The sequence below is a fragment of the Chiloscyllium punctatum genome, chromosome 42, assembly GCF_047496795.1.
Source record: "Chiloscyllium punctatum isolate Juve2018m chromosome 42, sChiPun1.3, whole genome shotgun sequence".
NCBI classification, from domain to species: domain Eukaryota; kingdom Metazoa; phylum Chordata; class Chondrichthyes; order Orectolobiformes; family Hemiscylliidae; genus Chiloscyllium; species Chiloscyllium punctatum.
The window spans coordinates 11,592,162-11,609,707 of record NC_092780.1 but is presented as its reverse complement, the minus strand read 5'-3'; the positions used below and the strand labels follow the sequence as shown (position 1 = coordinate 11,609,707).

The 17,546-nt window shown below is 41.0% G+C and overlaps 1 protein-coding gene across 3 annotated transcripts in view; it reads right to left on the bottom strand.

The window, feature by feature from the left end:
- Positions 1–17,546, bottom strand: part of LOC140465730 (TANK-binding kinase 1-binding protein 1-like) — a 131,942-nt gene that overhangs the window by 112,954 nt on the left and 1,442 nt on the right. For all 3 annotated transcript variants that reach the window (XM_072561397.1, XM_072561398.1, XM_072561399.1), the window contains 2 exons: positions 5,240–5,484; positions 229–348 (listed from right to left, as the gene is read on the bottom strand). In XM_072561397.1, the coding sequence (XP_072417498.1) occupies positions 229–348; positions 5,240–5,464 (345 nt within the window). In that variant the 5' untranslated portion in view covers positions 5,465–5,484. The remainder of the gene's footprint in view (positions 1–228; positions 349–5,239; positions 5,485–17,546) is intronic.

Sequence of the window (17,546 nt, the reverse complement as noted above, 5' to 3'; positions counted from 1 at the left end):
AGCTTCCGTGGGGCACTTCTGCACAGTGGCCAGAACCAGTGATTGTAGCTAATCCCGCCCCTTCCTGAAGGTATGGGACCTACCCCTATTCCCACTGACCTCACAGAAAACAAGCACAAGCCTCGGGTTGAATTGAATTTGTAAGGTTTCGTCACTTATTGGGTCCGTGTTAAGCCGGGTGAGGCTTTGTGAGAAGCAGGAGGAGAAATGCATTTGAGGAATTCAAACCTGGTTTCTAAAGTGCTCCAGCTGCTCCCTCAGCCGAGTGTTCTCATTTCTCAGCAAGGTAATGTCAAGCAAGGACTGCGGCAACTTCTTATCATCCACAAGCTCATTTGACAAGGAAAACTGGGAAATGAAGAACAACGGTAAAGAAGAGAGAAGAGAAGAGAGCAGAGTTAGTGATGGCACCACAATAACCTTGGAACAGGAGGAAGCCCATTCAGCCCCACTGCTCCGCCATTCGACAACATCATGGTCGATCATCTGCCTCAACTTCAGTTATCCACCTAATCAACACAGCATCCAAAAATGCATCAACCTCCATCTTGAATTATCAGAATGAGGGCTGCGGGCTATTCAAATTGCCCCCATCCTACAGACTGACAGGATGTCCCAGTTTCCAGGCACATGGCACAAGCAGGCAGCAACATATAGAAAACAGAAAGGAGCATTCAGCCCATCGAGCTCACCCTGCCATTCAACATAATCATGACTGATTCTCGATCTCAAAACCATACATCCCCTCTCTCCCCTTAACACCTTAACCTCTGGAAATCTATTTTTTTCTTAAACATGTTTGGTCACATGGTTTCAAGAGCTTTTGTGGTAGAAAAGTCCACAGGTTTACCACCCTCTCAGTGAACAATTTCTTCTCATCCCAGTCCACAATGGCCTATTGTGTATCTTGAGATCATGTCCCCTTTTTTGGAACCCCCCCAAACCAGGGGTAACACCATCCTTTAAAGTAGTCTGTCCAGCCCAGTCAGAATTTGGTGCATTTCAATGGGAATGTGCTTCATACATTTCATCCTTAACAGCACTTCCCCAACCATACATCCAAGCAAATGGGATACCATTCCAAGACCTGGCAAAGGTCTATGACAGAGGGTACCAGTGGGTCTAACCTCGGTGTGACCAAAAATCAAGATTTCAGTTGTACACATTATTTGTGCTGAGTTTCCTGCCTTTTCTCTCTTAGGTTTCAACTTTAGACCCTTAAAGCTGTTAGTTGTTCAATGGCATAGACTCATTGGGCTGAATGGTTTCTATCAGTCATATAATAATCTATGACTTGACAAATGAGATTCCACTGGCCATAGGGTAAAGAATTCTAATAACCATTTGTAGCCTTTAGCAGTTTCCTCCAGACACACACCACCCCACTTCTTGTCACCCTTGTCTGGTCCATGCATATCTCATTCCCAGGTGCATGTACCTAATTCCGCAAGGGTCACTCTACAGCAATCAGGTGTAGGCACTGTGTTTCACTTTTGTCTTCTCGCTCTCTCTTGGCCCAGTTGTGCTCAGTGCAACCTGTCCCTAGGCTTAAAATAACTAGTCCAGGAAGAAGCAAGGATCTTTTGAGTGTGTAAAGGTTTCAAGGGTTCATGCTAAAGAGTGCATTAAGCACAGTCACATTTAATGCTGTTATATGGACTCAGTTGAGGGAACAGTCCTGTTCCTATTTCTTATTATCTTATAGTCCAAAGGCCCAAGCTAATGATCTGGAGGCATGGGTTCAAATCCCATCAAGGCACTTTTAATGAATTCTAGGATTGCAAGCCAGTTTCAATAATGGTGATCAATTGATGCGAGATGCCAACTCGTCCATTAATATGATGCAGGGAAGGAAATCTTTAATTGTCTTATCTAGTCTGGCCCATGTGTAACTCCAGAGTGACACTAATGTAGTTGACTCTTAACTGCCCTCTGAAATGACCTGCAGGAAGCTGGAAGAACACTGCAAGCCAGTCAGTATCAGCAAGTCAATGTTCGGATGTAATCCTTCTTCAGGACCATCCTAAAGTTGACTTCCCCACCTTCTGTTGCTGCCTGGCTTGCAATATTCTTCCAGCCTCCTGCTTGTCTACCTTGGATTCCAGCATCAGCATTTTTTTTTGACTCTGAAATGACCTAGCAAACCATTCATTTCAAGGCAGTATAGGCAACATATACTGATCTTTCCAATGATGCTCACATCATAAAAACATATTAGAAAACTAGTCAATCCCTAAAACCTTTCTCCTGTCTCAATCCCCTTTGCTCTGACGCTAGCCAAATAAACATCACCCCTGTAGTGATTGTAACGAGGTCAGCCAGGTGGACCTCATAGAATATGAGTTCCCTGATTGGGGCTGTTCTGGTCAAATCAAGGAGCCCTGGCTGATGGATAAGTACAGCAGTGTTAGATATGCTGTTCACTTTGAGAGCTGGCTTTGAGGGAGTTATACTCACTCAGTATCAAGGACTCGCCGCATGTAAATAAAGGGTGACTTGATGTAGGGTTATTAGCCTCTGTGGAGTTATCCCAACATCCCCAGCCCCAGCTCTTTTTCTCCACCATTAGCTGTTAAGGCATCGGTGTAGTGTTCATTTGGTGTGTCAACCTGCTGAATTTGCATAGAACTTTCTGGTTTTATTTCAGTTGGTCTGCATTTGATTATGCTAGGCTGATAACTGGCCTCGGCAGTCAAGATTAGAGTAGTGCTAGAAAAGCACAGTAGGTCTGGCAGCATCCGAGGAGCAGGAAAACCGACGTTTCGGGCCGAAGCCCTTCATCAGGAATTTTCCTGCACCTCGGATGCTGCCTGACCTGATGTGCTTTTCCAGCACCACTCTAATCTTGACTCTAATCTCCAGTATCTGCAGTATGCACTTTCACTTAACTGGCCTATGCACACTGAGCTTGTTGGTTAAGCCTGGTTGTTGACTCAGAGCAAAGTAAACAGACTCTACAAAAGAAACTGGAAGCTGCTAAAAACATGAGAGTGTAGACATTTTAAGCTTTCTGTATAACTTTGTAAATAAGGCGCAGTACAGTTAGAAATCATTGTCATCACTCCATTGTTCAAAGGTGAATCAAAAATATATTATACAACAAATCTTGTATTCCCTCCTTAGGCCTCGCCACTTCACCAACTCATTCTCCCTTAAAACCATCTTTAAGACTCACCCCTTCAACCAAGATTTCATACCAAGACTTAAAAAGAGTCAGAGCCATACGGCATGAAAACAGACCCTTCAGTACAACCAGTCCACTCAGACCATGTTCCCAAACTAATCTAGTCCCACCTGCCTGTTCCTGGCCCATAGCCCGCCAAACCTTTCCTTTTCATTAACTTATCCAAATGCCTGCATCCATCACTTTCTCTGGTAGATCATTCCACACGTGAACCCACTCTCTGTGTAAAAAAGTTGCCTCTCATGTCAGAATCTGATGAAGGGCTCTGGCCTGAAATGTCAATTCTCCTGCTCCTGAGATGCTGTCTGACCTGCTGTGCTTTTCCATCAACACACTCTCGACTCTGATCTCCAGCATCTGCAGACCTTAATTTCTCCTAGTTTGTGGATTGGATGGACACTATGGATTAGACTGCTGATGGAGTGATCAGCATCAAGACAAGAATGTACACAGGAGTAAGAAAAGCAAAATACTGTGGAGCAAATAAACAGTGAGAAAGCTGGAGAAATTCAGCAGATCTGGCAGCATCTGTGGAAAGTGGAATGACGTTAATGTTTTGAGTTCAGTATGGCTTTCAGAACCAGTCCAAACTTCTGAAGATTCATCACTCTGGACTCGAAATATTTCAATGTACATTTCTAAAACTATACTGGCCATGCACTATAAACTATACTGTACTGATCACAGCTGGAATACTGTGAAATGTTTTGGGTCCCTTATCTAAGTAAAGGTAAACTGGCATTGAAGTCAGTCCAAAGGACGTCCACTAGCCCAATACCAGGTATGGAGGGGCTGTCTAATGCTGACGGGTTAAATAGGTTGGGCCTGTACTCATTGAAATTTAGAAAAATGAGAGGTGACCTTATTGAAACGGAAAGATTCTTCAGAGATTTGAGAGGGTAGATTTGGGAGAGTCTAAGACCACAGAGACTTGGATCATTACAGCGTGGAAACAGATCCTTTAGTCTAACCAGTCCATGCTGACCAACTAGACCAGATGGCATAAGCTTAAAATAAGGGGTCAGAGATGAGGAGGAATTTCTTCTCTCAGACGGTAGTGAACCTGTGGAATTATTTAGCAGAGGGCTGCAAAGGGTGGAGTGTTAAATATATTTAAGACTGAGATAGCATATTTTTAATTCATGAGGGAATCAAGGATTATGGGGAAAAGACTGAAGAGTGTAGTTGAGGATTATCAGATCACCTATGATCTCATTGAATAGAGCAGACTCGATGGCTGGATGGACTATTGCTCCTACATCATATTGAAACTGGACTGTAATAATTATTAATTGTTCTGATTCACTATTGCATGAACTGGAGCAGATTAGCATCTGTTTCTGCTCAAATACAAATGAATTTGTAAATTGCACATTTCAATTTTGGATTTTGATTGCCATTTTCCAATCCCTCATTATTAACAAGGCTCACTCCACATTCCCCAACCTCTCAATCAACTGAAATGGATTTGAAATGCCCGCATGCGCACACTCCCTGGGCTTCCCTCATCTCTCAGATGGATGATGGGTGACCCAATTTCACACACTCACACAGTAACCTATTCACTGACACAATGCTATATTTAGATATGGGCACAACCAACCCTGGGTACCTATAGTTTCCACTCTCTCAGTGTACTCTGTCTTTATCAGTCAGATACGTTAACAATGTGTTAACGCTAAATGTGTTTTGGCATTAGGGGCAAGGCTCACTTTCATCATATTCTGTTAAGGCGCTTCACTGGAAAAGTGAAGGTGTGACTACACAATGTTACAACTAACACATGCATTAAATTTCTGGTAAGCCAGCACATTAACATCGTAGAATGTCAGTGTGTTTTGATCTAAACTTTCAAATCTCTTACTGAGACAAAACTGGCGCAACATTTCTTAATGCACAAAGATTTTTTTTCTCTCTCCCCTTAAAGTAGGCTGTTCCCTTCTGCACCTTAAATTGAACTGTCTTTAAAACTCAAGATAATTTTCCAAGGCAAGGCAGTTCTTAATTCAGTTTCCATGGTTTCCAAGGAATGGAACCCGATGCTGAGGATTTTACCTTGAGATCGTATTGTCTGAGCTTTCTCTTCAAGGTGGAGTTATCTCTCTCCATGCCGATCAATCTCTGTTTAATATCATTGTAGGCAGTGATGAGTGCGTAGTGGGATGCGGTGTATTCCTCGCCAGTAAGGTCTGTATTTGGTGCATCAGCCCACTCTGTATCGTCCTGCTGCCCGTTTTGTGTCAAGATGCTGATGTCGTCTTCATAGTTGAATGAATCCATAGCAGTAGGTCAACTGGGACCTGTTAAAGGTGAGGTGAAATGTATCACTTTCCTGCTTGTCATGTACATGCAAACAAAAACAGAAACACTAGCATTTACTTAGCACCTTCCAAACCCCAGGACTGACCAAATCACTTCATGCTATCAAGTACTGTACTTGAAATGTAGTTGCTGATTGTAAGATCCACTCGCAGAAATTGTTTAGGATGCTTCAACCACAACTTTTAAACCCATGTACTCTACCACCTAGAAGCATAAATGTCTTCAGGTATCCCCACAAAACAAGGCATTATCTTGACTTGGAACCAAACTGCGGTTCCTTCACTGCTTCTGGGGCAATATCCCAGAATTCTCTCTTCCACAGCATTGTGAGTGTATTTAAATCAGATGGATGGCTGTGGTCTGAAGAAATGCCAGATAGAACAATGAGAATGAGGTTCCACAGGAATCAGTGCTGGGACTACAACTGTTTGCAATATAAAGTAATAACTTAGAGGAAGGAAATGAATGCACTGTGGCCAAATTTGCAGATGACACAAAAATAGGTGGAAGGGCAAGTTGTAAGAGCAATACAAACAGCTTACAGAGAGATATTAATAGGATTTAATGGGCAAAGAGTTGGCAATTTTTAAATTCAATTGTGGGACATGAGCATCGCTGGCTGACCAGTATTTGTTTCCCATCCTTATTGTCCTCGAGAAAGTGTTGTTCAGTTGCCTTCTTGAACTATTGCAGTCCAAATGCTTTAGGTGGACCCACATTGCACTTAGTGAGGGAATTCTAGGATTTTGACACAGCCACAGTGAAGGAATGGCGACATATCTCCAAGTCAGGATAGTGAGTGGTTTGAAGGGGAACTTGAAGGTGGTGATGTTCCTATGTACCTGCTACCCTTGTCTTTCTAGATGGAAGTAATCATAGGTTTGGAAGGTGCTGTCTAAGAATCTTTGGTGAATCTCTCTAGTGCATCTTGTAGATAGTACACATTGCTACCATTGTGTATCAGTGGTGGAGGGAGTAGATACTTGGGGGTGTGGGGTCAAGCAAGCAGGCTGCTTTGTCCTAGATGCTGTCAAGCTTTTTGAGTGTTGCTGGAGCTGCACCCATCTAGGCAAGTGGGGAGTTTTCCATCACACTCATGACTTGTGCCTCGTAAATAGTGGCTAGGCTTTGGAGAATCAGGAGGTGAGTTACTCATTGCAGTATTCCATGGTGTTTAATGTGGTAAAATATGAAGTTGTTCATCTTAGACATGAGAACAAAAGAGCAAAGTATTTAAATGGAGAAAAACTGCAAAACGCAGCAGCTAATCAGGAAAATAATGGAATGTTGATCCTTATTTCAAGGGGTTTGGAGTGCAAGAGTAGGGAAACCTTACTGCCACTGTAAAGTTCTGATGAGACCGCATCTGTGAGCAATTGCTCACTGCAGATGCTGGAGATCAGAGTTGAGAGTGTGGTGCTGGAAAATGTTTTGCTTAAAACACAAGAACTTTGTAAACCAAGCTGTCAACTTCCTATTGTGACTTTTAAACCAACTTCAAAGCTCTAACTATTAATAGTTGCAGTCTTCTTGGCAATCAGACTGAATAAGATCCTTCATTACTGGCATTGAATATTTTCAGGCCTGTTGGTGTTTTTACATAAAAAAAGCAAAACAATAGTTATTAGCTACGCAGGGCCTGGCTCTTGGCTCTGATGCTGCCTTTAGTTTCAGCCACACTCCAATTTTTACTGTTGTAGTTTCAGTTTCTAATTATAGTATTTCCTTTCACTGTTCGTGAAACCCTGAAATATTAAAGTGACTGCTCCCAGCCAGAACATATTACAAAGAATTTTAACTGTTCATTTTCAAGATTAAAGAGAAATCTTCAAATCCTTATGGGTGGGTTAGATGACGCAATGCCTCGTGTAGAAATGAGTTATATAGTCCTTCAAGGAAACCTGACACTGAACAATGTTAGGGGGCAAAAGCCTAATTAGAAAGGTATGAATCTGGGAAGACAGAGAAAATTAAAGGTGAGGGAGTTTCTGAGAGTTCCGGACAGTGAAACCAAGGGAACTAGAAACTCTACCACAGACAGTGTTTTGGGAATGTGGGGGTGGGTGGGACTTGGAATGCAACTAAATTGGATCCCTACTGTTACACTGAATACTTGATTAACTATATTTGGCTCGTCTCCTCTGCCCACAATCACTCACATTAGCAGATATTGTCCAATTCTCTTTTTTTGGAAGGAGCTGTAAAAGCAAAAAAACAGAAGACATTGGAAGCATAAAGACATTTGGCAGATTTGACAGTAGAGTGAACAATTCAAGTTCAGTATGACTCTTTTTCACGAGTAAAAAAATCATTGGACTTGAAAATTTAACCATGTCTCTCCCTCTCTCTCCGCAGATGCTGACAGACATTCTGAGTTACTCCAGCATTTTCTGTTTTTAATGAAGCATTCATTATGTTTCTGCCTCACACAAGTCGCCCCAAATTTCTCCTGACCACTGGTCATACATGAGACCTGTGGTCATAAATAAGAACTTCTCAAAGCTTCCAAATCAAACCACCTACTGAGCAGTGCAACAACAGCAAGTTCCCATGTTTAGTGCACTTTAATTGGGGCAATATTAGAGGCACTTCTACCTGTATTGGTCACTGTAACCCTGCTAATAGGTTGTGCAAAGAAACACACATTTAAAAAGAATTCTTCAGCCCTATCAACTTGAGTTGGTTTAGTGTTTTAGTTACAAATTAATTTACAAATGCTTAGTTTGTGGACCTTCAAATCAACTGGATATCAGAGCTCAGTAAAATCCATTCATTCCTTTAAATTTTCATCCCTCCACCTCAAGCGTCTCTTCTGGATGGCAAAGATGTCTACTGGAAGGCAAAGTGGGAGCAGCAGAAAAAGGAATCAATGATGCATATTGGATGATAGATGTCATGGACCGGTTAAAGATGATCTCCAGTGAATGTGTGACGATGGCAAAGACTGACAGACATCACGTACCATGGAGCAGATCTTCTGGGAGGAGTAGCTATGAGCATCACCAGTAGATCATAGTTACATTTACGGGATGCAATACACTAACTCACCTTTCAACATCATCTTCCAATCCTGCCATCTCTACCACTCAGACGGACAAGGGCAGTTGATGCATAAAAGCATCAGGACATGCAAATTCTGCTCCAGGTCACACATCATCACAACTGGGAATCATATCAGCATTCCTTCAACAAAACTGGCCAAAATACTGGAATGCCCTTCCTAAAAGCCCTGTAGGTGCACTTATACTATATGGTCTGCAATGTTTTAAAGGGACAGCTTACTACCATCTTCTTAAAAATAATTAGGATGGGCAACAAATGTTGGCCTTGTCAGCAACATCTACATCCTGTGAATGAATAATGTTAAAACTAAATGCCCAAAAGGCTGAATTAGTGAAGGACTGGATGAATATATTGGGAGATAGAGACACTCAGTTTTGTTCTCCCCAGTGTATAGTCTGGGAACTTTATACTCATGAAGGCAAAACTTGTTAAGGCTTATCATTACATTTGAAAAGTGAAAATTTGCATAGCTATGTCAAAAAAGCAGGGGAGTGAGGCTAATTGTCATTCAAAGAGCCAATACAGGCACAATCTTCCAAATTACTTTCCTTTGAAGCACTTCTCATTGCAAATCTGAGAATCTCAAAGCATTGCCCTTGTATTCAAAATCACAACTGAGGGGTAGAGTCAACAGAGTACAGGGTATTAAGGCATTACTGTCTCTGAGTCAGAACATTATGAATTCAGGCCACTCCAGTGTAGCACTGACGGAACGCAGAACTGACAGAGATGCCAGCTTTCAGGATTGACATTAAACTCATGCCCCATATTTCTTCTCAGATGATCCCACCACGTTAATTCAAGCTTTTCCTTTTTGGCTTGGCCAATGGTCCTCAATGTAAATAACCAAAGCAAATTAATTGCTCCTTATCTCATTACAGTAAGTGAGATTTTATTACGTACAATTAACAGTAAATTGTTGAAATGCCCTGACGTTATAAAAGGCGCCTTATTTCACTTTCACTTCTCTCTTCATTGAGCTTTTCCTGATCTGGATTCGTTTAGCCCCATACAGAGTAGCTGAACCAAAGGTGCTGTCAATCACTACCCACTCCAGAAACATTTTCCCTTTGAAATCCCAGCCAGCCTGCTTTTCCTGCTAAATCTGAAACCTGGCCACGTTGTAGTCAATGTGGAGCAACACACAAAAAAAGCAATGTTTGGCAGCATTAGCAGGCAACATAAGGATAAAGGCTGCTATACCAGATCAAATACAGTGTAACAAATGGCTATCTCCACTTGTTGTGGTGCAGGTTAACAAGAAATGTTTACATGATGTAAACATTGCTTACACAGCAAATCAGCAGAATGAAGGGACCTGTGTGAAATATTAGATTAACACGTTGGGAGCAATTTTTATCTAACTCATCGAATAGAAAACTAAGGATAGAAATGGTTTTATTGTCACCCTGATTTTATTCTCAACTGAATTAAACATTGGTTAGGATATACCTAGATACCCTCCCAGTGAGTTAGGTTAAAATTATCTCCATGATTCACATGTCTCAATGCTAATAAAACTAGATCTTCTTTGAAACAGGACTTGTAACTTATAGCTACTAAGTACTGACCTCTTTGGTGTCTTGCAGTAATTGCAGCATGACTCCACCCAGAACAACCTTAATTGTGGATTATAAACTACAAATGCAGGAGGCAATTCACCTAGAGTATTTAGGAGTATGGAACCAAGATGGATGGAGGGTATTTAATTACATAAACACCACGATTTAATCAAATGTTGGAACGGTACAAGGGATGAATGGCCTCCTCCCATTCCTGTATTTATACTATTCATTTCACAGACATGCCCAGTTCCTCAAGATCATCGAATCTAGTTTCCATGTTAATAATGTCAGAATATTTGGTTCCACAAACCTGAATAACCTTTCCAAGTGCTAATTGTAGTGTGATTGGAGATAGACTTCTCCACAGTTCAGAGCCTCCCTACTTCGAGGTTCAAGTCTCCCCTCAGAACTTAATGGCCAAAGAAAGTGGTCATAACATCTTCACACATGATTTGGAGATGCCGGTGTTGGACTGGGTGTACAAAGTTAAAAATCACACAACACCAGGTTATAGTCGAAAAGGTTTAATTGGAAGCACACTAGCTTTCGGAGTGACGCTCCTTCACCAGGTGGTACCAACAGCCCAGTGTTGGAAATGGTACAATGGCATGGATAGAAAACTGACTCGTGGACAGTAAACAGCGAGTGGGGATAAGGGGCTCTTATTCAGTTTGGCGACCCTAGGGTTCCACAGGGATCAGTGCTAGGACTGCAACTGTTTACAATATACATCAATAACTTGGAGGAAGGAAGAGAATGTAATGTAGCCAAATTTGCAGATGATTCAAAAATATGTGAAAAGGTAGCTTGCAAGAGGGATACAAACAATTTACAGAGGGATATTGATAAGTTAAATAAGTAAGTGGGCAAAAAATTAGCAAATAGACAATAATGTAGGAAACTGTTCATTTTGGAAGGATGAAGAAAAGAACTGAATATTACTTAAATGAAGAAAAACTGCAGAAAACTACATATCAAAGGGACTTGGGAGTACTTGTGACATAGTAGAGAAAGCTAGCCTCAGAGGTGCATCAGGTAATCAAGAAAGCTGAATAAAATGTTGCCCCTTATCCAAGTATTGGAGCATAAGAGTGGGGAAGTCATATTGCAAGGTGCTGGTGAAACCACATCTGGTATATCGTGAGTAGTTTTCATCCCTTATTTAGGGAAAGGTATTATTTCATTGGAAGCTGTTCAAAGAAGGTTCACTAGGATGATCCCCATTGTGGATGGATTGTCTTATGAGCAAAGGTTAGACAAGTTGATGTTAAGTTCTTTTTTTCTGAGATTCTTACAAACTTGATGCAACTGCAATACGCCAACTTCTGTGAACAACAACCAAATTTTATTAAGCCAGTACAAGCTGTGGAGAAACTCTTAACACTCTTTGCAATACTTGCAAAGTGTGTCAAGAGGTCTCTCTGATCAAAGGAAATAGTTCTTCCTTCACACAAAATCTTTACGTCACAGTTAGTAATGCCACAAGACCACCCCCCCCAGGTCACTCCCTCACAGTCACATGCCACTCAAGACACAATGCAGTGACCTAATCATCTTCAGAAACAATGTCATGTAAATGATCCCTTAATGGCCAAATCTGTTCTGATTTTTTTTTAACTACATGGAGTAGTCAAAATTCCAACTGCAATGTTCTTATTGATTTTGAATAGGATGATAATGCAAATGTAAGTTATCTCTGAATAATAGGAAATGGCCATTTAAAAGACTTTAAATGGCATGCGATGGGAAAATAAAATCCTTACAATCTACCTGTAAGTCAGAGGCATCCTACCCCAGGCTCAGGACAACCAATTTCCTGCAGGCCAGCAGAGCAAATTAATTCTTTGATATTGCATTAGGACTCATTGGAATTTAGAAAAATGAGAGGTGACCTCATTGTAACATATTGGATTCATAAGGGACTTGACAGGGTAAATGCTGAGAGAATGTTTCCCCTCATGAGAGGGACTAGGACCAGAGGGCATAGTCTCAGAATTAAGGGACCACAATTTAAGACTGAGATGAAGAGGAATTTCTTTTCTCAGAAAGTTGTGAGTGTTTGGAATTGCTTGCCATAGACAGCTGTGGGGACAGCATCTTTGTGTATGTTTGACACTGAGAATCATAAATTCTTGATCAGTCGGGCAATCAAAAGTTATGGGGAAAGGGCAGGAAAGAGTATCGGATCAACTACAATCCTATTGAATGGTGGAGCAAAATCGAGGGCCTGAATGGCCTACTACTGTTTCTATTTATTATGATCTTATGTAAATTCTTTCAATACACATACGGATGGCAATGACAGCAGGAGAATTTCCCATTCCACAGAACTGTGTAGTCATTGCAGTGCACCATGTTAGGAGACTCCATATACTTGTTTTTGCCATGAGCAAATACCATCTTTGTTTTGAGGAATCACCACATATATATAATCTATATATCCACTTGGTATAATTTAACTTAATTGGAAAGTAAAAATGATCCACTATTCATTAGAATCATGGCTAATCTGACATTCCTCACATCCACTGCCCTGCGTTTCCTATAATCCTGAAATCCCCTACTGATCAAGAACCTCCCTCAGAGACCTATGTCTCTGCTTCAGATCATTTGGATTCCAAAACCAACATCGAAATTTTACTACAAAAATCAAAACGGACAATCCAGCAAGACTGAAAGAGTGTTTCACAGTCAGAAGTGCTCTTTCGTTTAAGATGTTAAATCGAAGTCCTATCTGACCTTTCTGGTGGATGTAAAAGATACTATTGAGAAGAAGGGCAGAAAAGTTCAATCCAGTGTCCTGCCCAATAATTAAACCTCAAGGAACAGTCAGAAACAGTCACCTAGTCATCCCCACATTATAGATAGTGGGAGCTTGCTATGTGCATATTTACTATAGTTTCCTAAATCACAGCAGTGATTACACTTCAAAAGTATGATTTGAGTCATAGAGTCATCAAGTCCAGAACTAGAGGGCATAGGTTTAGGGTGAGAGGGGAAAGATATAAAAGAGGCCTAAGGGGCAACTTTTTCACGCAGAGGTGGTGAGTGTATGGAATGAGCTGCCAGAGGAAGTGGTGGAGGCTGGTACAATTATAGCATTAAAAATGCATCTGACCCTTTGGTCCAAAATGTCCATGCCAACGAGATATCCTAAACTAATCTAATCCCATTTGCCAGCACTTAGCCCATATCCTCTAAGCTCTTCCTATTCACATACCCATCCAGATGCAGGCGACTCTCTGTGTGGAGTTTGCACATTCTCCCCGTGTCTGCGTGGGTTTCCTCCGGGTGCTCCGGTTTCCTCCCACACTCCAAAGATGTGCAGGTCAGGTGAATTGGCCATGCTAAATTGCCTGTAGTGTTAGGTAAGAGGTAGATGTAGGGGTATGGGTGGGTTGCGCTTCGGCGGGGCGGTGTGGACTTGTTGGGCCGAAGGGCCTGTTTCCACACTGTAAGTAATCTAATCTAATCTAAAGATGCATTTTTAATGCTATAATTGTACCAGCCTCCACCACTTCCTCTGGCAGCTCATTCCATACACTCACCACCTCTGCGTGAAAAAGTTGCCCCTTAGGCCTCTTTTATATCTTTCCCCTCTCACCCTAAACCTATGCCCTCTAGTTCTGGACTCCCCCACCCCAGGGAAAATACCTTGTCTTTTTATCCTATCCATGCCTCTTTGAGACTGTAAAGCATCTTGGCATATCATTACATATTACAGATGCTATAAACATGTAAGCTTATTTAATTCATTCCTCCATTCACATTTGAACTTTATACCCTATAATCTTTGAGTCTGATGAAGTGCAGAGAAATTATTTTCTCACAATCTATCCATCTTCAGCAATAAAATTCAAAAGGTTGTTAATGAAGATTTTGGATATGTACCTTTGGGTTGTGTACTGTCCAATCAGATATAACAAAGAAAAGATAGCTTTTTAAGAATATAAGGTGCTATTCTAAAATAAATGGTTTTAGAATTCAACCAAAAACTCAATGAAAATAGTGAATCTTATACATTAGTTTACCAGCATTGGCTAATAATCAGTAGTTTTGCATTAATAAATTTATTTGAAGAAACCTTTGTGCACTACAATCTGAATTGATTGAAATCAGTCAATTAACAACAGAAAGTAAAAGGGATATGCATCAGCATTCACAGACAATATAAGGACAGCTAAATGGGATCAGACACTGTGCAACTATAGAACTCTCTGCACTTGTAACATTGCACGTATTTTCTTTAATTTATAAATGGTGTATGAGCATCCCTGACAAGGCCAGCAATTGCTGACAAGCCAAATTGCCCTAGAGGAATTGATGGGCTACCTTTTTGAGCTGTCACAGTTGTGTGATGAAAACACACCCTCAGTGCTGTTAACAAGAGAGTTCTAGGATTTTCAACCAGCAACAACCAGGAATAGGCCATTGGGCCCATCAAGGCAGCTACAACATTTGACATGATCATGGCTGATCATCTACCTCAAAACCATATTCCTACCCTCCACATCCCCTTTATACCTTTGCCTTGAATGCTATATATTCATAGAGCCAATTACCAATCCATCTGTCTATTCTCAATTATCAGAAAAAAAAACAAATGGAAGGTGTCATGAACAGAGCCACCAATAGGCATTTAATCAACAATAAACTGCATGCTGACACTTAGTTTGGATAATGTCAGGCTAACTCAATCCTGACCTCATTACAGCCTTGGTCAAAACATGGACAAAAGATCTAAACTCAAAAGGGGAGACAGAGGTGGGGTTTCTTTACCTTCAGAGAAGACTTGTCCTTGTAGTCTTCAATAGAATCTAATCTGTGGTAAACTGTACCAGAGGGTTTTGCAGTCCACAAACATGTGTGAAAATTATCCACCTGTGCAAGTGACCATTTACTAATTGTCTATCAAGTATAAGTTTTGTGGCTCATGTTTTACCAGTTTTTAACTTAAAAATGATGAGCTCCTACTTACATGGAAAACTAATGATTGACCTGATCTGAATGTGCATTTTCAACTGAAATGAAAAATAGAAAGTTATCCACTTTTCCAGGGAAATCAGAAATGCAGAACATTTCTTAAACGGTGAGAGAACGGAAATGTTGACTTCAAAAGGGAACTGCGTATCCTTATTCAAAAGTCACTGAAAGCTAACATGCAAGTGCAACAAAAAACAATTAGGAAGATAGTTTGGTCTTTAGCACAAGAATATTTCAGTTCTGGAATGCAGAGGTCTTGCTACAATTAGACTGCCCCTGAAGCATTATGTACAATTTTGGCCTTACTAACAGAATGGTATACTTGTCAGAGAGGGAGTGCAACGAAGGTTCACCAGATTGCTTGGGATGGTGGGCTTGTTCTGCAAGGTGAGATTGAGACAGGGTTTATATTCTTCTAAGGTGAAAGTGAGGACTGCAGATGCTGGAGATCTGAGTCAAGATTAGAGTGGTGCTGGAAAAGCACAGCAGGTCAGGCAGCATCCCAGAAGCAGGAAAATCAACGATTTGGGCAGGAACCTTTCATCAGGAATATTCTTCTAACCCTAGATAATGATAAGTGGTCTCATTGAAGTATACAGAATTCTTACAGGGCTTGACAGAGTAGATACAAGAAGTATGAGGATTTAGAACCAGGTACATAGTCTCAGAATAAGAAGTAGAGCATTGAAGTCTGAGATGAGGAGGAATTTCTTCCCTTGAAATCCACTACTCCAGAGGGTTGAGGAGGCTCAGTCATTGACCTTATTCAAGGCAGAGATCAATAAGATTTCTCAGTATTAAAGATATCAAGAGGATAGGGGAATGGTGAGGGGAAAAATTGACATAAAAGGCCAACCAGGATTAAATTGATTAAAGGATTTACTGGCTACTCCTTCTCCTAATCCCGATGCTCCTCTGTGACATTGCCTCCTGTGTTTTAATATTAATAAATTGCTGAGATGGTTCCCTATAAAACATCATGATTTACTACTCCAACTGTACTTGTTCTGACTCCCAGTTGCACTTCATAAATCATAAAAGCAAGATTCATCAATTCACAATGAGTTTAACAACTGATTTGTTGGGCAAGGATGTGGATCTTAGGGGCATCACAGTGGCTCCGTGGTTAGCAGTGCTGCATCACAGCACCAGGGTCCCAAGTTCAACTCCAGCCTCGGATGACTGTCTGTGTGAAGTTTGCACATTCATCCCGTGTGTGTGCGGGTTTTCTCCGGGTGCTCCGGTTTCCTCCCACAGTCCAAAGATGTGTGGGCCAGGTGAGTTGGCCAGGCTAAATTGCCCATAATGTTATGTGCATTAGTCGGAGGGAGACGGGTTTGGGTGGGTTACTCTTTGGAGGGTTGGTGTGGACTGGTTGAGCCAGAGGGCCTGTTTCCACACTGTAGGGAATCTAATCTAAATCAATTTATAATCTCAGTGTAACTCACTTTGGCAATTCAGACTCTTCCTCCTCCAATCTTTTTAACCCCATCCATACCTGCACGGGCGAAACTATTCTGGGTATAGTTACATGGATCCTGGGTGAGTCTGAGAGTTCAGTATCCAATAGTAGTGGATGCCAGAATAGATCTCATGCCTCCATATATGCATAGTTGCAGACACACATTCATAGACGCACACGCATTGATACACGCTTGCATAAAAGCACACACACACACACCTATGCAATAGATATACACTGGTAGCTAAACACACATAGATATACACACATATACACAAAAATAGATATACATGCAGATACATTCAGCAGCTGTTTGTGGTTGGGGGCAGGGGGATGTCAGTAAAACACCAGACAGCCACCAAAAATAGGAACTCTTATGCAATGGTACTGAGGCCAGTTGTAGCACCAAATCCAAGCTGAGTTTAGTGAACAATAGAGATCAGCTATCACAACTGAAATCTTCTATAATAATTGTCTGAGATAATAAATTCTAGGATGCTGTGATAGTGGATGTGCAATGAAATATCAGCCAGGGAGAGTTAGGAGAACAAGTGGACCAGATGATATGTTATAGCTTTTACTGACATGCATCATGCTGGGTGATGTATTTCTCAACTGAACAAGTCCTGGTACAATCTATGTTCTTAAAAGAAAATATTTTTCATAATATTAGTTTGGATCAAACACCAACTTTTCAAATGAAATTTGGGGACCCTACAGATTTACGTTCTTGCAACTTACAAAGATAATCCAATTGGTTTCTGAATACGACATAAATTAATAAAAATGATAGCTCTAATTCATCTAAAACCGCTTAACTATTTATATGAATTGACACACTATATTCACAACCTACTTATTTCAAAACCAAAAATTGCATTTCTGTATGTTAGTGGCAATAGTGCATGAGACTATTTCCGCGAACAAAAATGTTAGATTTTTTAAAAATAACAATAAAATTGGGTGT